The sequence below is a fragment of the Hemicordylus capensis genome, chromosome 1, assembly GCF_027244095.1.
Source record: "Hemicordylus capensis ecotype Gifberg chromosome 1, rHemCap1.1.pri, whole genome shotgun sequence".
Lineage (NCBI taxonomy): Eukaryota > Metazoa > Chordata > Lepidosauria > Squamata > Cordylidae > Hemicordylus > Hemicordylus capensis.
Window position 1 is genome coordinate 168526521 of NC_069657.1, and position 15727 is coordinate 168542247.

At 41.2% G+C, this 15727-nt stretch overlaps 1 protein-coding gene across 19 annotated transcripts in view; it reads right to left on the minus strand.

Annotated features, from left to right (window-relative positions):
• NCKAP5 (NCK associated protein 5) overlaps window positions 1–15727 on the minus strand; it is a 930794-nt gene that overhangs the window by 445208 nt on the left and 469859 nt on the right. For all 19 annotated transcript variants that reach the window (XM_053253151.1, XM_053253227.1, XM_053253159.1 and 16 more), the window contains one exon: window positions 9971–10104. In XM_053253151.1, coding sequence (XP_053109126.1) covers window positions 9971–10104 — 134 coding nt within the window. The remainder of the gene's footprint in view (window positions 1–9970; window positions 10105–15727) is intronic.

Here is a 15727-nt window from a genome sequence, read left to right on the forward strand (position 1 = left end):
ACTTGGCATCTAAAAGAACAAAGAGACAAACCAAACACATATGTAAAAGAACAAGTGATGAAGCCAAGATATAGGGATGTGCATGAAACCGATTTTGCATTATGTTTCAAGCTCAAAACAAAAACACAAATGGCTAAAACGTTTTGTTGAAACAAGCGGTCCAATTGGTTGTTTTGATGGAACAAACTTGAAACATTATGAGTGTTTTGGCCATAGGGAACAATGAGGAAACATGAAACATCCTATTGTTCCCTAGGGACACCAAAGTGGGTTGGGTGGTACGGCAAATGATGGGTGCTACCAATCCACAAAATAAATGGGCAAGTGGGTGATTTTTAAAAAAATTCTTAACCTTTCCCCAAAACCTCCATAGGATCCTATGGAGGTTTGGGGGAAAGGTAAAAATTTTGTTTAAAATTGCCTGCTTGCCCATTTATTTTGTGGATTTGGTGGTAGGTAATGCCCTACCACACAACCCACTTTGGTGACCCTAGGACCTACCCATAGGGAACAATGGGGTGTTTTGTGTTTCCCCATTGGTTCCTAGGGCCAGAACAAGCTAGTTTTGCATTGCAATTTGCAATGCATTTTGCAACCCTGCCTTGAAAAACACTGCAGAAGCACACAGTAAAAGTGAATCTGTCCCTCTCAACACAGAACACACATTTCAAACAGGCCAAAAAAGAACCACTGACCCAGAATCCACAGCCAGCAAGAGGCTTGTATTGCAGTAATATCATTGGCTCAAGTTGCTCTCTCACACACAATTATGACTTCTTATGTTACTTCCTAGCACTGCAACTGCTGCCACAGCAGCATCCTTAACTTAGCAGCAAGTATAGCCATAAGCAAAACTAGAGTAACTTCAGCCACATTTTGACTATAGGAAATGCCTATATTGGGCAGCAGCATTATAGGAAGATGCTGAAAAGCATCATCTCATATTGCATGGGAGGACGCAATGGTAAACCCCTCCTGTATTCTACCAAAGAAAACCACAGGGCTCTGTGGGTGCCAGGAGTCAAAATTGACTTGATGACACACTTTAACTTTACACTTTGCAAAGCAGATTGCAGAGCAGATTAGAGCAGTGAGTGAAGTTAGTCTCAAGGCCAGACATGAAGCTCATCACAGCAATCACCAAGAAATATCACACATAGACCCCCATTTCTCACCACAACACTATCTCACAAACACACACACACCCATTTCTTGCCACAATACTATCTCACAAACAAAACAAATCCCAAGTTCTGCCTTTTTCAATCTGAGAGCCAACAAAACCAGGCAGTTATAGTAGCAATAGCACAGGCTATTATATGAGTGCAGAGAAAATAAAACTACAAAACCAAGCCTATCTTCCTCCTCTCCTGATGTATCCTCTTCAAGAGAGGCATAACAGCTCCCTCTGCCTCCCAGTTCCTTCAAATACATTTTGAACTTGCAATTCCCTCCTTTTGAAATTCCCTTTTAAGCAGGGTGATTTCTGAGGGCTGAGCTATTAAATGCAGGCAAAACCTGAACCCAAGAAAGGTTAAAACATACATCTTAAGCATAGGTAGCTGTTCTATACTGGGTCAGGCTATTGTCTCAACTGACTGTCAGTGGCTGTCCAGGGTTTTACCCAGCCCTACCTGGAGATTCCATGAACTGGAACTGGAACCTTCTGCATGTCAAGCACAGGCACTAGAACTGAGCTACAGCCCCATCCATATCATCTTCTTCAAAGAATTGTATTTAAAATTAACACTGAAACTGCAATTTCCTCCAGAAGGATACAATGGTTATTGGTTTTCCCTCATTCCCTTTCTCTCTCCATTTTCCCTTTTCTACATATTTTCCTTTCAGTTTTCAAGGAGTTGTGTATCTTCCATTCCATTCATTGTGGGAGGCAGGGGTGCTGTTTTAGCCTTCCCTTTCCAGAATAATTTTCTCTACCACCCACCCACCCATTCTGTGAATATCAGAACACAGACTTTCACAACTTATTTACTTAGCACTAAGCTAAAATCCATGATTCCAACTTATAGACAGATGCAGTCAGAAGGGGTTAAAGTAAAGGTAAAGTTGTGCCATCGAGTCAGTGTCGACTCCTAGCAACCACAGAGCCCTGTGGTTTTCTTTGGTAGAATACAGGAGTGGTTTGCCATTACCAGCTCCCACGCAGTATGAGATGATGCCTTTCAGCATCTTCCTATATCGCTGCTGCCCAATATTGGCATTTCCCATAGTCTGGGAAACGTACCAGCGGGGATTCGAACAAGCAACCTCTTGCTCCCTAGGCAAGTTACTTCCCCGCTGCGCAATTAGGTGGCTGGCAGTAGGGGTTAGAACTACTAAAAACATTCTTAAGGAAGGAGACTTATTTAACTTAAGAATTGTAATATTTGCTATGTAGCAACATCTTTTAATAGCTGGGAGTACCATCAAAACAATCTGCGAAATGGTAAGCAAAGGAGTAAACAGCTTGTTTGATCAAATGCTTTGAGTGCCAAAGCTGGCACACAGACTAAAATTGGCACATCTCTTTTTTTTAATATATACTTTTGCAAAAGAGAGAGAGAGAGAGAGAGAGAGAGAGAGAGAGAGAGAGATAGCAGAATTCTGCAATAATAATAATAATAATTATTATTATTATTATTAGTGCAACTAAGCCTTCCTCTTGCACTACATTCCTTGTGACACATGCAGTATGTTTCTCTGATGTCAGTCAGCCATTAGCTAGTATTTGGGACTGCCATAGTATGTTCAGAAGCATGAGGAAAACTCTGAGTCTGAGCCCACTCTGAGTCTGTAGCAAGTGTGTCATGAGACTTAAATGTGCTAACTATTTTGAAACTCTTATTTTATCGATGCTGTCAGTACTCTTATACCCTGCAGAATATTCAGATCTGGTTTCAACTGAAAGGCCCAACAAGCACCTTTTCCAGATACTAACCAGGATATAATGAGGCCAATGTGCACATCCAACATCCTTTTGCACATGTTCAAGGTGGATGCAATTTCTTTCTTTCTTTCTTTCTTTCTTTCTTTCTTTCTTTCTTTCTTGGGAAGCTCCTGTCTTTGTGAGCTTTTCTTGGGTGTTTTTGACAACTTCTGAGGGGGAGTGGACCTGAGATTTCCCCATGCACACATGAAATGTGTCCATTTCTTGAGATGAATGACCTCAAAACAATGGTTCATATTTTGGTAACCTATTGGCTGGATTACTGCAATGTGCTCTATGTGGGGCTGCCTTTGTACACAGTCCGGAAACTGCAGCTGGTCCAGAATACAGCAGCCAGGTCGGTCTCTGGGTCATCTAGGAGAAACCATATTACTCCTGTGTTGAAATAACGACACTGGCTGCAGATACGTTTCCGGGCAAAATAAAAGGTGCTGGTTATTACCTATAAAGCCCTAAACAGCTTAGGCCTTGGGTATTTAAGAGAACGTCTTCTTCGCCATGAGCCCCACTGCCTGTTAAGATCATCTGGAGAGGTTGGTCTGTGGTTGCCAGCTCGTCTGGTGGCTACTCAGGTGCGGGCCTTCTCCATTGCTTCCCCTGGACTTTGAAATGCGCTCCCTGTTGAAATAAGAGCCTCCCCATCTCTGGCAACTTTTTAAAAGGCACTGAAGACACATTTATTCACCCAGGCTTTTAATTAGATTTATCATTTTAATATTTTTAATATTGGGTTTTAAATGTTTTAATGTTTTAAATGATTTTAATTGTAAACCTCCCAGAGATGCAAGTTTTGAGCAGTATAGAAATATTTTAAATAAATAAATAAAACAAAACATAATTCATGGAGATCTAGACATGGCTGATTATTACTTTAATTTCACAGGATATATTGGTATACTATTTTCTAAAGGCTGGAGTGAGAACATAACATAAGAACATAAGAAAGAACATCAGAAAGCTTTTAAAGACTTGGCTTTTTACCCAGGCTTTTACATAATCTTTTTTACTGCTGTTCTTGTGTGTTTTTTATCTGCTGTCTTGTTTTTATGTATGTTTCTAGCTTGATGTTTTTACTGCTTTTATTGTATGTTTTAATTTTTGTAAACCGCCTTGGGGTTTTCTTTTAACGAAAGGCGGTATAAAAATGTAAAAATAAATAAATAAATAAATAAATAAATAAATAAATAAATAAATAAAATAAGAACAGCCCTGCTGGATCAGGCCCTAGGCCCATCTAGTCCAGCATTCTGTTTCGCACAGTGGCCCACCAGATGCCACTGGAAGCCTGCAGGCAGGAGTTGAGGGCATGCCCTCTCTCCTGCTGTTACTCCCCTGCAACTGGTACTCAGAGGCATCCTGCCTCTGAGGCTGGAGGTGGCCCTCTGAGGCTGGACCCAAGAGCATGTCATACCCTCCAGATAGGTTTATTTGGCCAAAGCCTAGTCACATATAGAACCACAAAGGAGTATACTTAACTGCTTACTTTAGTTAAGGGGCAACAGTGCTATTACTGCTAGAATCAGGCTCTGATTTCTGAAGTACATATCATCACACAACCCCCTGATCACATGCACAATGCCTTTGTTTACCACATGACCTAATGCTCAGCACACTCTACTTTTAGTCCCAACCTGGGCAGCACCAGAGTTTCACTGGAGATGGTGCAGCACAGTTTCCATGCCCAAACATCAGTGTGGTGTCCCAGCCTTTCTTCCTAGAACAGGCACAAACAGCTCTCTGCTTCAGCATGAGTGCCACCATTGGTTCTGGTACTGAAAAGTGACTTTGTCCACCCATGAAGAATTCAAGACAACTTTGACAGACACGCTTTCTACTGTTGACTGGGCTTTGCTGAAAAGATAGTCAAAAATCCTCTGTAGGTCAGTCTGGTCTTATTAAGCATGAGGAGAAACACCAACTATCACTTCATCACAAATGCTAGGAAATTATTTTTCCGTTCTGGAGTTTTAAGCTGACAGGATGTCACCACCATCACTAAACCAAATTCATCAGGGTGAGTCAAAATTATAATAGAAGGGATTTGTAGAGTTCATGTTTGCACCTGAAGCTGATAGAAGCTGTCAAAATACATAAAGTGTTACCTACATTGTAGTGTTCATGTTCACACCTGTTGCAAATGACAGCCTTATGTTCAATATTTAGCAAGAACAGGGCAAAACTGAAGCATATTGCAACTGGAATTGCAATGCATATCATTGTCAAACAAACAGACAAATCATTTCTTATTTCTCTCTCAATCGCATTGTTAAGAAAAGTAAGGTTACAATCCTATGCACATTTACCTAGGAGTAAGGCTCACTGAATACAGTGGGACTTATTTCCAAGTGAACATGACCGAGATTGCACTGCACTGCAGATTTTGGGTTTTGTGTGTGTGTGTGTTTTAACAGAAGGTACAGATGTTTATCAAGAGATCCAACTTCACTGAAGTGCTTTTTGCAGTTTAAACCAAATATATATATAAGTTTAAAGCACCAGTGCGAAAAGCTTTAGTAACTGACTGCAGATGGACTATTATGCAATAATGTCTTTTATTGCTTCCTATGGCCTAACATAGTAATTGAAATAATAAAAAGCCGAAGTTGCCGTAACATCTGATCATTAGCCTGGATCGTATGCAGTGTGTGTTCACTCAACAGGCGCTTGCTACAATATGGCTGTACAGCAAAGGAAAGATATAATCAATTTATATCCTGTGTACAACTTCATGTTCTTACTGGAATAACACTATAAATCACCCAGACTCCCCCCCCCCTTCTCCTTTGGCATTACTGCACATATCACTAGACAGCAGTTGAAATAACACAAAAAAACAAAAACCAAGGCTCAGACAAGAAAGACTGTAGAGCATTCCATATGGTCAGCGTCACTCCTTATTTCTTAGCCCTCAGATGCAGGCATAAGGAAGAAGGTTCCTAAAACATTGCAGGAAAGGAAATGTGAGTATCTTTTAAACAAAGCTGAGGATCTGTTTTCTTTAAAAAGAAAGAGGAAAGAAAAGGTTTTGTTGTATACCACTGAAGAGGCAGTATCTCACAAGTGGAAATAAGCCATCATTGCATGCTGCTTAATAGTCTCAAACTAAATGTTTAAAATTCTTGCCCTCTCTTTAGTTTCCAGGCATATTAGAGGCTGGCAGGAACTTGTTGATTTTAACGCAAGTATACAGAAGAGCATACAGAAGAGACAAGGAGAAATACTACAATGACATCTGTAAAGTCCTTGAGGATGGAAATAGACATGGAAAAACAAGGAAAGTTTTCCAAAAGATCTCTGAACTCAGAGGGAGGTTCCAACCTCGAATTGGTATGTTAAAGGATGCCAAAGGACAGATAGTAACTGATTCAGAGAAGATCAAACAGAGATGGAAGGAGTATACTGAAAATCTATATAGAAGGGATGTCAATGTCCAAGATACTCTAGAAGATATTCCCTACTTGCAAGAACCTCTAGTATGGGAAGATGAAGTTAGATCAGCACTCCGGTCATTATCAAGTCGGAAGGCTACAGGAATTGATGGAACAGCTACAGAAATACGGCAGGCAACTGAAGAAGAATCAGTTAAGGTTCTAACCAAACTATGCCAGCAAATTTAGAGAACAACACAGTGGCCAACAGATTGGAAGAGGTCTGTCTACATACCCATACCAAAGAAAGGAGACTCAACAGATTGCACAAACCATTGCACAATATCCTTAATTTCACATGCTAGCAAAATAATGCTCAGGATCATCCAATGCAGATTAGAGCCCTACGTGGAACGGGAAATGCCAGATGTTCAAATGGCAGTTCCAGAAAAGGCTGAAGAACAAGAGATATCATTGCTGATGCACACTGGATAATTGAGAAAGCCAAAGAATACCTAAAAGTCAATATGTGCTTTATTGACTACAGAAAAGCCTTCAATTGCATCGACCATGACAAGTTGTGGGATATCCTTAGGAAAATGGGCATCCCAGAACATCTCATTGTTCTCATGAGAGACCTATACACAGGACAGGAAGCCACAGTCCAGACAGAACATGGTGAAATAGACTGGTTCCAGATTGGCACAGGAGTAAGACAAGGCTGTATACTTTCTCTTTATTTATTCAACTTCTATGCTGAACATATACTGAGAAAATCTGGACTGGAAGAAAATGATCATGGTTTTAAAGTTGGAGAAAGAAACATCAATAACCTGCACTATGCTAATGATGCCACTCTGATAGCTGAGAATGCGGATGATCTGCAAGCTCTAGTAATGAAGGTCAAGAAGCACAGTGAAAAAATAGGACTACAACTAAATGTAAAGAAGACTATACTAATGACAACGGGTACAGCAACCAGCCTCAGAGTTGATAATGAAGACATGGAAGTGGTGGATAGCTTCTGCCTTTTAGGATTGACCATCAACTGTAAAGGATCAAACGGCCAAGAAATACGCCGCAGACTAGCACTTGGAAAGGTTGCAATGAAGACCTTGGAAAGGATATTTACTGTAGATGCCACAATGTGTCTACACCTACAAGGATTAGAATCATTCAGACAATGGTTTCCCCTGTGACCTAAGGATGTGAAAGCTGGACTTTGAAGAAGCAAGCAAGAAAAAGCATTGACGCTTTTGAACTTTGGTGCTGGAGAAGACTTTTGAGGATACCATGGACAGCCAGGAAAACAAACAAATGGATCATAAAACAAATCAATCCAGAATTTTCACTCGAGGCGCAAATGACCAGGCTCCAACTATCATACGTTGCACACATTATGTGAAGACCCAGCTCCCTAGAGAAGTCTATAATGCTGGGAAAAGTTGAAGGAAAGAGAAGAAGATGATGACCAGCAGCAAGGTGGATGGACTCAATTATGACAGCAATGAATGCACCACTGAGAGACCTTAAAGGTCAAGTTGAAGACAGATCACCCTGGAGAGAATCTATCTATGTGGTTGCTAAGAGTCGACACTGACTTGATGGCACTTAATCAATCAATCAATACAGAACTCAGTCTATTTTGTGCTCTTTATAAGAGGATTATGACGACAATGACGGCAAGGCAAGAGGGAGCATATTTTAGCTGTACTAGGAAGAAAATATATAATGGGCAGATCTACTATATTAAACTAAACACAAACACAACTATACACAAGACAATTGATTCTAAACTAATGAATCTAGGTGGTTTTGTCAGGTATCAATAATAATACAAAGCACATAAAACGTTTACAAGATAAGAAAATCCTACCTGCAAAGAACAACACAAATTCAGCCAACATAGTCCTATGTAATAGTTAAATTTTTCCCTTCTGAGTGGTTACTTATCAAAAAACTGTACGCACTGTGTCATTTTTAAGCATCTGGTAGATTTACACATATGTTATGAAGCAGGATTTTGACTGAGTCGAAATCTCAGCTAGAAATATTGCTGACTTAGTAGAAGCTGGAACATCAATCAATATAAAGAGGGAGGGGGGAAACACCCTTGACTTCAAGAGTCACAGTCAGAGGATCTACACATTCAAACTGACGGCTTATACAATATGTTAACATTTTCTCATAATGTACAATATCAACAGACAGCTTTGTGCTGTCACTAAACAAAAAAGGTCAATTGACAGATTTTCACATGCTTTCATGCTTCATTGTTATTCTGATTTGTTGACTCTAATTTTAAGGTGGGAGAAAGGAGCATGCACTTCAGGATTCTCTTTTTAATGTAATCCACTGCATGTAATGTGTCAGGAGTGGCCAGTGTGGGTGCCGCGGGGTGTGTGTGTGAGAGAGAGGCACCTTTAAACACAAATTAATAGGTGCTTACCTCTGCTCCGGCTGCAGCTGCAAACTACTTCGAGCAGCAGCGCGCTTGCCTGGCACTCCCTGCAGTGGCGGATCGGTTCCGCCAATCACCTGGCTTCTGCAGAGCCCATCCTCCAGCAGTGGCCCGGTGGTCACATGGTGAACATGGACTTTTAAAGAACATCCCGAGCTTCAGCATATGGATGGTACTTAATCAAAGATAAGTGTCTGAACAAAGACAAGTGTGTCTTCATTTCTGAATTTCAAAGGTCCAAAGACCTAATATTGAAGCTTTTCAGGATCCCTGGAAGCTTTTCAGGATTTTTATTTACTTCTTTATACAATCTTCCCCAGAAATCCTAGATTATGAGGAAATAGCAATGTGGACTGAAAATATGGATTGAAAAAATGAGCAATAATTCATTGGGCATCAAGGAAATGGGTGAAAAATACCATCCATTCAGTCAGGTCTGCACAATATATGGCAGTCCCTCCAGGGCATAACAGTCTTGAATTTGATACTTGTCTAGAATTGGGAAAACAGCTGAGTTGTCAACTACTGAGCACCCACAATATGTGGCTGCTGGGCGCATTTAGCATGAAAACCACACCTCACATTTCACAGAGAAATACATTAGTATTAGGGAGACATATATTGTGCCCATACAATAATCTTCTCTTTCTAACTTGCATATCTGTCTGGAAGTGGAAGCAGGCATCCGTTTTCCAATGTTGGAGTGGGCAAAAGGGCACTGGAAAAGCTGTTCCCACCTTACAAAGCACATATAAATGAGTGTTAACCCACATATATGAAATTGTAACATGCAAGCAGTCCTATGGTGAAGCTATCAAAAGGATGTAAACATTGTAATTTACAAGCACTGAATGCTTTTAGCCCAAACAAGACTAAGTTGAAGGGCACCAAATTGTTCTTATTAATTTTCTTCTAATTTTACCACACACTGTTAATTTAGACTGCAGTTTTACACCCTTGCTTCAAGGGAACTTCAATTTCATTTATTTCAATTGGATGAAGGAACTCAGCCATGTATAGGGATGCATCCTTAGTCTGGTCAGATGTGTGTTAAAGGAAAGTAATTCTCACTTTGTCTGAGAAAAATTTCTTCCAATTAAATGAGAATGGGATTGCAGTCTTAGTGTTTTAGAATATGCAAATATACTTTAAAAAAAAAACCCATTGCTAATAAAACTCAAGGTTATAGCATACCTTGAGAACTGCTGTTGCAATCCACGCATTTGAGCCCGGTTGCGCTCAGATTCCAGTGTCACCTCTCGTAATTTTTTTTCACTTTCAAGTCTCAAATGTCGCTCTTCCTCCAACTCATGTATCAGCTTCTCGCGCTTAAAAAAACAAACAAAAATCATTACAGTTGAAAAAGTTAATTTCTGTTTTCAGCTTACAACTTTTAAGATAATGTATATCTCGTTTTTAAAAGGATAACTAGTTATAGTGTATAAGAATACAATGTCATTTTCACTGAAATATCTGGTATATTTCCAGCTTTCCCCCAAAGTTCAAGACATTATCAATCCTTTCTAAACAAAACAAAAATTATGGTAAATATGACTGAAAAATTCTTGTGTACATTAGCTCATTCATGAAGGAGAAATATGCACCCAATAGACAAATTCTGTTTTGAAACCAGCATTTTAATTGTTGAATAAAGTTTCACAGTCATAATCAGAGCCTTGCTGGATCAGGCCCAAGGCCTGTCTAGTCCAGCATCTTGTTTGCCACAGATGCGTCCAGATGCAACCAGATGCCACTGGGAAGCCCACAAGATTAAAGGCTTACTTTGTCAGTATTCACGCAAATGGCAAATATATACAAATAAATCTATACATATACATATGTGCCCATATATCTGGGAACAGAAGAAAAATATTAAAATCTAGTGGGATCAAAAGACTATGAAATGTAAGGGGCAGAAATACAATCTGTGTGCACACACACATGCATACACACAGAGAGACAGACAGTTAATTAAGGATAATACCAATTAACAGGATAACACTTGATGTATCTGGCACTCAAATCCACAAAGCTTTATGCCACAATAAGTCTGATACATTTTAAGGTGTCACAACTATTTCTTATAGGGGGGAAACACCTCTAAATTCTTGGACACCAATACTAGATAACTAGACAATATGGCAGAAGATCTCTAGCAAAGTTTTGAAAGGGCAAATACAATAAAAGTACTATGGCCATAAGGAATTGTCCTGTTCAAGCTCATAACAGCCTATAGTAAGAGTCCTAGGTGTGGTGTGGTGGCATAATTCACATTAAAAAACAACAACAACCCTTACTACATGCTATATACAGGGATGTTCTAAGAGGAAAGGGAAATGATATCTTTTTCCCTGCCACACTCTTTGGGAGCACATCATAGAACAATAATATACTCATGTTTGGGCTGTAGTCAGCCTCCAAACTGACCTTCTAGTGCTAAATAGTATAGCAAGAGAAAGTTTCAAAGAAATGGAAGGGGGGGTGTCCCTTTTCCCTCCCGAAAATCACTTTCCATTGCAAGCCCTGAACATGGAGTGCTCCTCTTCGGAGTGGGGGCTATGCTGCAACATATCATTTCAGGTCCCACTTGTAATATATTTAATTTTCATAGTCATTCATTTTGGTTTTTCTTTGTGGTTGTCAAGTTTCCTTTTTTTCATGGATCTGCTCACCTGGGACTATTCCTCTCTCCCTTTTGACAGGAGATTGACAATTGATGGACAAGGCCAATGCAGGGACAATTTTTGCCCATGGCTCCTAGCAAAATCATTTCCAATGAAGTAGTGACAGGAAAGGCACTGAGTCCTTGCACAGATGTACTTTTAGACATACTATTTACCACTGCAAACAATGGCCCTGTTCGGACATAATGCCAAACCAGGAAGTAAACATGCCAGGGGTTGGAGTTTGTGATCATCCAGATGTGTGAAACCACAATTTCATTACCCAAACTTGAATCTGAACTCTCGGTTTGTAGCAAGTTTCGCTGCTGAAACCTGAGGTTCCAAGCCACCACTGTCATCTGAATTCAGCTGCCACTCTAACCTGGGTTTTGTGTACAAGCTCCTCCCGCAACCGTAGGGAGATCGGCTCAGAGGAGCCCGGAAATGCAGCAGTTCTAGGGCAGCCAAATTTCTTGCTGGCCACCTCTTGGAGCTAGTGCTCCGCCCTCTGCCATCTTCTTATTCCTCCAGCCGCAGCTTGCCAACAGGGATGCCATATTTCTAGAGTCCATGCATTTTAAAAGGGACAGAAAGCCTGCTTTCCCCTGTGTGTTTTGCACCAGCAGAAAGGCGTCAGAACTGCACCAGAGAAGCGTGGGCAGTAAGATCAGTTTTTTCAAGATACAGCTGGGAGCATTTTCCACCAGCCCAACAGCAAGGCAGACAGGTGCATGGTGATGAAAGGCTGCACCACTTTTACACTGCAAGCAACTTGGATGCCACACCCAGCACAACTTCCATCAAAGCTACATCAGGAATACACTTGCAGTAACCCCGTCTGTGGCAACCTTCTTCTTCTTCAGTCATTAGAGAGATAACTTTTTGCCATACAAATGTGAAGTCTGTCTTGGTCGATTGCACCTATTCATTGACAGTGGGCCTTGTGTGCTGGCATGTGGTGGGAGGCTAGAAAGTCAGTTGTTCTGTGTTACTTGTTACCTGTGCTGACATTTGAAAGGCAAGGATTCCAAGGAGTTTTATGGGCAAAGCCTGACTTGCTCTGAAAAAGAAAGTGGTTGATTTGTGGTAAACCACCCTAATGGCACAGTGGGGAAGCAACCTGCCTAGAGAGCAGGAGGCTGTTGGTTCGAACCCCTGCTGGTGTGTTTGCCAGAATATGGGAAACTCCTATATCAGGCAGCAGTGATATAGGAAGGTGCTGAATGGCATCATCTCATACTGCACGGGAGAAGGCAATGGCAAATCACTCCTGTATTGTACCAAGAAAACCACATGGCTCTGTAGTTGCCAGGAGTCAACACTGACTCGACGGCACAATCTATTGATTTGTGGTGCGCTTAGTGCCAAAAGGGATTGAGGCTTGGATTGCATGAGCACCCTGCAACACACCCCTTGGCACATTGCCTGGCATGCAGGACCTGGCATGCAAGAGGCACATGTGCAAGGAACCCTTTCAGTGACCTAACACCCGATATAGCGCAGTTGCTTAGGAAGCCATTTTGGTAAAGGGGTTGCATGTGTTGTCTGATTGGGTAGCACTACATGGGGTGCCTTGATTGGCTGAACATCATCTGCATTTTTAAAGTGGATGTGGACCGCAGTGTTCCCTCTAATTCTTTGCATATTGTGCAGAATGAGTGTTTTTCTGGGTAACAGTACAAAGGCAAAATGTGCGCTCATGAATTTAGCCATCCTAATTCAAACTCTGTAAGATCTAAAATTCACTGTGCACACGTCAAAAGGCTAGTGAGCATGCACACATGCCCACACCTGAGAGGAAACACCACTGCACAGGTAACAAATGACAGCTTTATCCACCACAATTTGCAAAAGGGCATCTGTTTTAAAGCATTCTAAATGTATAGCCTGGCCCCCTTTTTAAGCAAAGTCCAAGACTGGTAAGGTAGAATGCGTTCCTGCAAAGGGTTAACCTTTAATGGGATAACCCTAACTGAAGTGTGTGTGCAATATTCCCTTCATTCCTATCCTAAAAAACCTCTTTGCCCCATTGTCAATCTAAAATAGAATGGGTGCTTGTATGGAGAGAAAAGTCTCCAACTGGTAAGGGTGGTATTGCCAGGTGCAATGCAGTACTTCCGTTAAGATCTGCTCATGTGTGCATGCAACAGATTTTTTAAAATGCCCACTCAGTTTATTTAAGATACTGTTCCAAAAGGCCTATTCTGAATGAATGTGCACATACAATGCCCTGATACTGATGTCCAGAGCATAACTCATTCTGTGCACATATGAAAAAAAGTTTAAGGAACACTCATGCAGTCTATCTTTCACCAGTAAAAGTGGGGAAAGAGGGGCCCGAGGGAGGGCCTCCGCCCAAGTCCCCATCCTCCCCAACTGGGGAAGACAGTTTGTCTTTCCCCAGGGAGATAAAAAGAGAACTCCACGAGGGCTACACGGGGATCCTCACAGCCTTTTCTGGATGTTTAATTCCAATGTGGCAAGCAGATTCCCCCTAGGGAGATTCCACTTGCTGGTTGTAGGTTCCCATTCAATTGCAGGATATGGCTTTGCACTGCAATTGCTATTGAGGGGAGTCGTTCCAAATGCAGTGATGGTATACTACATGCATAAATCCCCACTTGTCTTTATGTTTGAATTCATAAAACGCAGGTCACTCCTCCTGACTAAAGGTGGTGGTCACATGGCTTTTCCCGGCACTGCCTTTCCAAGCAGGTAACAGCTCCCAGAAATGCCAGATGCAATTTATTTGCATGAGATCCACCCCAGGCTCTGGGAGCAGCTGCGTAGATATGACACAGCATCAATTTTTCTGGTGGACCATGGCTTCTCCCATCCACCCAGCCACCAACCTTGCCCCAATTTCTCAGTTGCTGTTCTGCCTCTCTTCCCCAAGACTGCATTGCCATCCACAAGTGCCCCTTGCCGTCCTAGTGTATCAATAATTGTGCTTGTGCATGACCATTGTGCATGCCTGGGAATTCTTGTAAAGGCAGTGGTGGGAAGAAATGGTTAAAACGTTTTTGCCTGCCAAAGGCAGGCCATCAATGCCGAGAGGGCACAATCACACTGAGCCCACCCTACCCCAACACCGTAGCCAATAGCTGCTGCTTTACTGATGTGCTGATACCTTGCCACAGTCTGGCAACTCAAGTGGAACGGAGTTTGATGGGAATCCGCCTGGGTGGACTAGGAAGAGGGAGGGGTTCCTCTGTCCACAAGCCAGAGGTTACCAAACTGCAGTTCATCAATCATCTGAAGCATGATTCTCAGTGTCACAGATTAACCACAGCTTTGTCTACCCGAGGTTTCACACTACATCCGAACTGGGCTATTGTCTGTAAGATTTGTAGCCTGTCAAGGGTTCTGATGTATGTCTGGTGCTGACCTAAATTTTATGACATGCCTCCAAAAATGTATCAAGAAATTATGCATATTGTTTCATTACAGAATAACAAAGCTTTCTAGGTATTGGGCTATTATTTGTACAAGTCTTACAGCTATAAATCTTATTGGATAATAAATTTATAATAGCGGTAACTAAGAGACCAAAAATATTACTATTACCAGGCGGAAAAGGGATTTAAAGACAGTGATAAATAAGCAGATGACACATAGCAAAGTTGTAAGGGATTAAATGAAATATCTATGCACTTGTGGTAAAATATAGGAAATTGCATAGAGAATACAGAGCTGGTGTCTGGCTAGTCACATAAAAGCTTGGAAGAAGGAATTTTCAAAATGTTAAATACACTTCCATAAAAGAAATTTAGTGTTCTAATTAAATAATCCAATTAATATTTATTCGTGTTACTCTGTAACACAATTCTGCAAGATGCTGAAACATTACTTACAATGGGTTTTGAATAAGAACAGAGGAGGTTCAGCCTCTGCAATGGTCTAGCAAAAACCTTGTGTGGATGGAGACAGAAGAATTCACAAGGCATAGTAGGGAACTACAAAGAACATTAGGAAGATTGTGTGTAATAAATACATATCTGCTGGTTAATATGAATAGAGGGGCAGGCAGATGGCATTTACAGAGTACGGTAGTCTGGAAACTGGAACTACAGTGCCTGAACCAACTCTCCCCTACAAAAGCAGAGGGTAGAAAATCATTCAATAGAACTGTGGGATATTTGCAAGGATTAAGCAACTATCTGCAGTTTTGAGTATCCATGGTGACATTTTTTGGTTCTTAAAAAAAAAAAAATCCTGTGTCCCCCCCCCCTAAAATTGGAGGGATTGGTGTGGGGCGGGGACTTTGCTGGAGACCTGGACAGCAAGG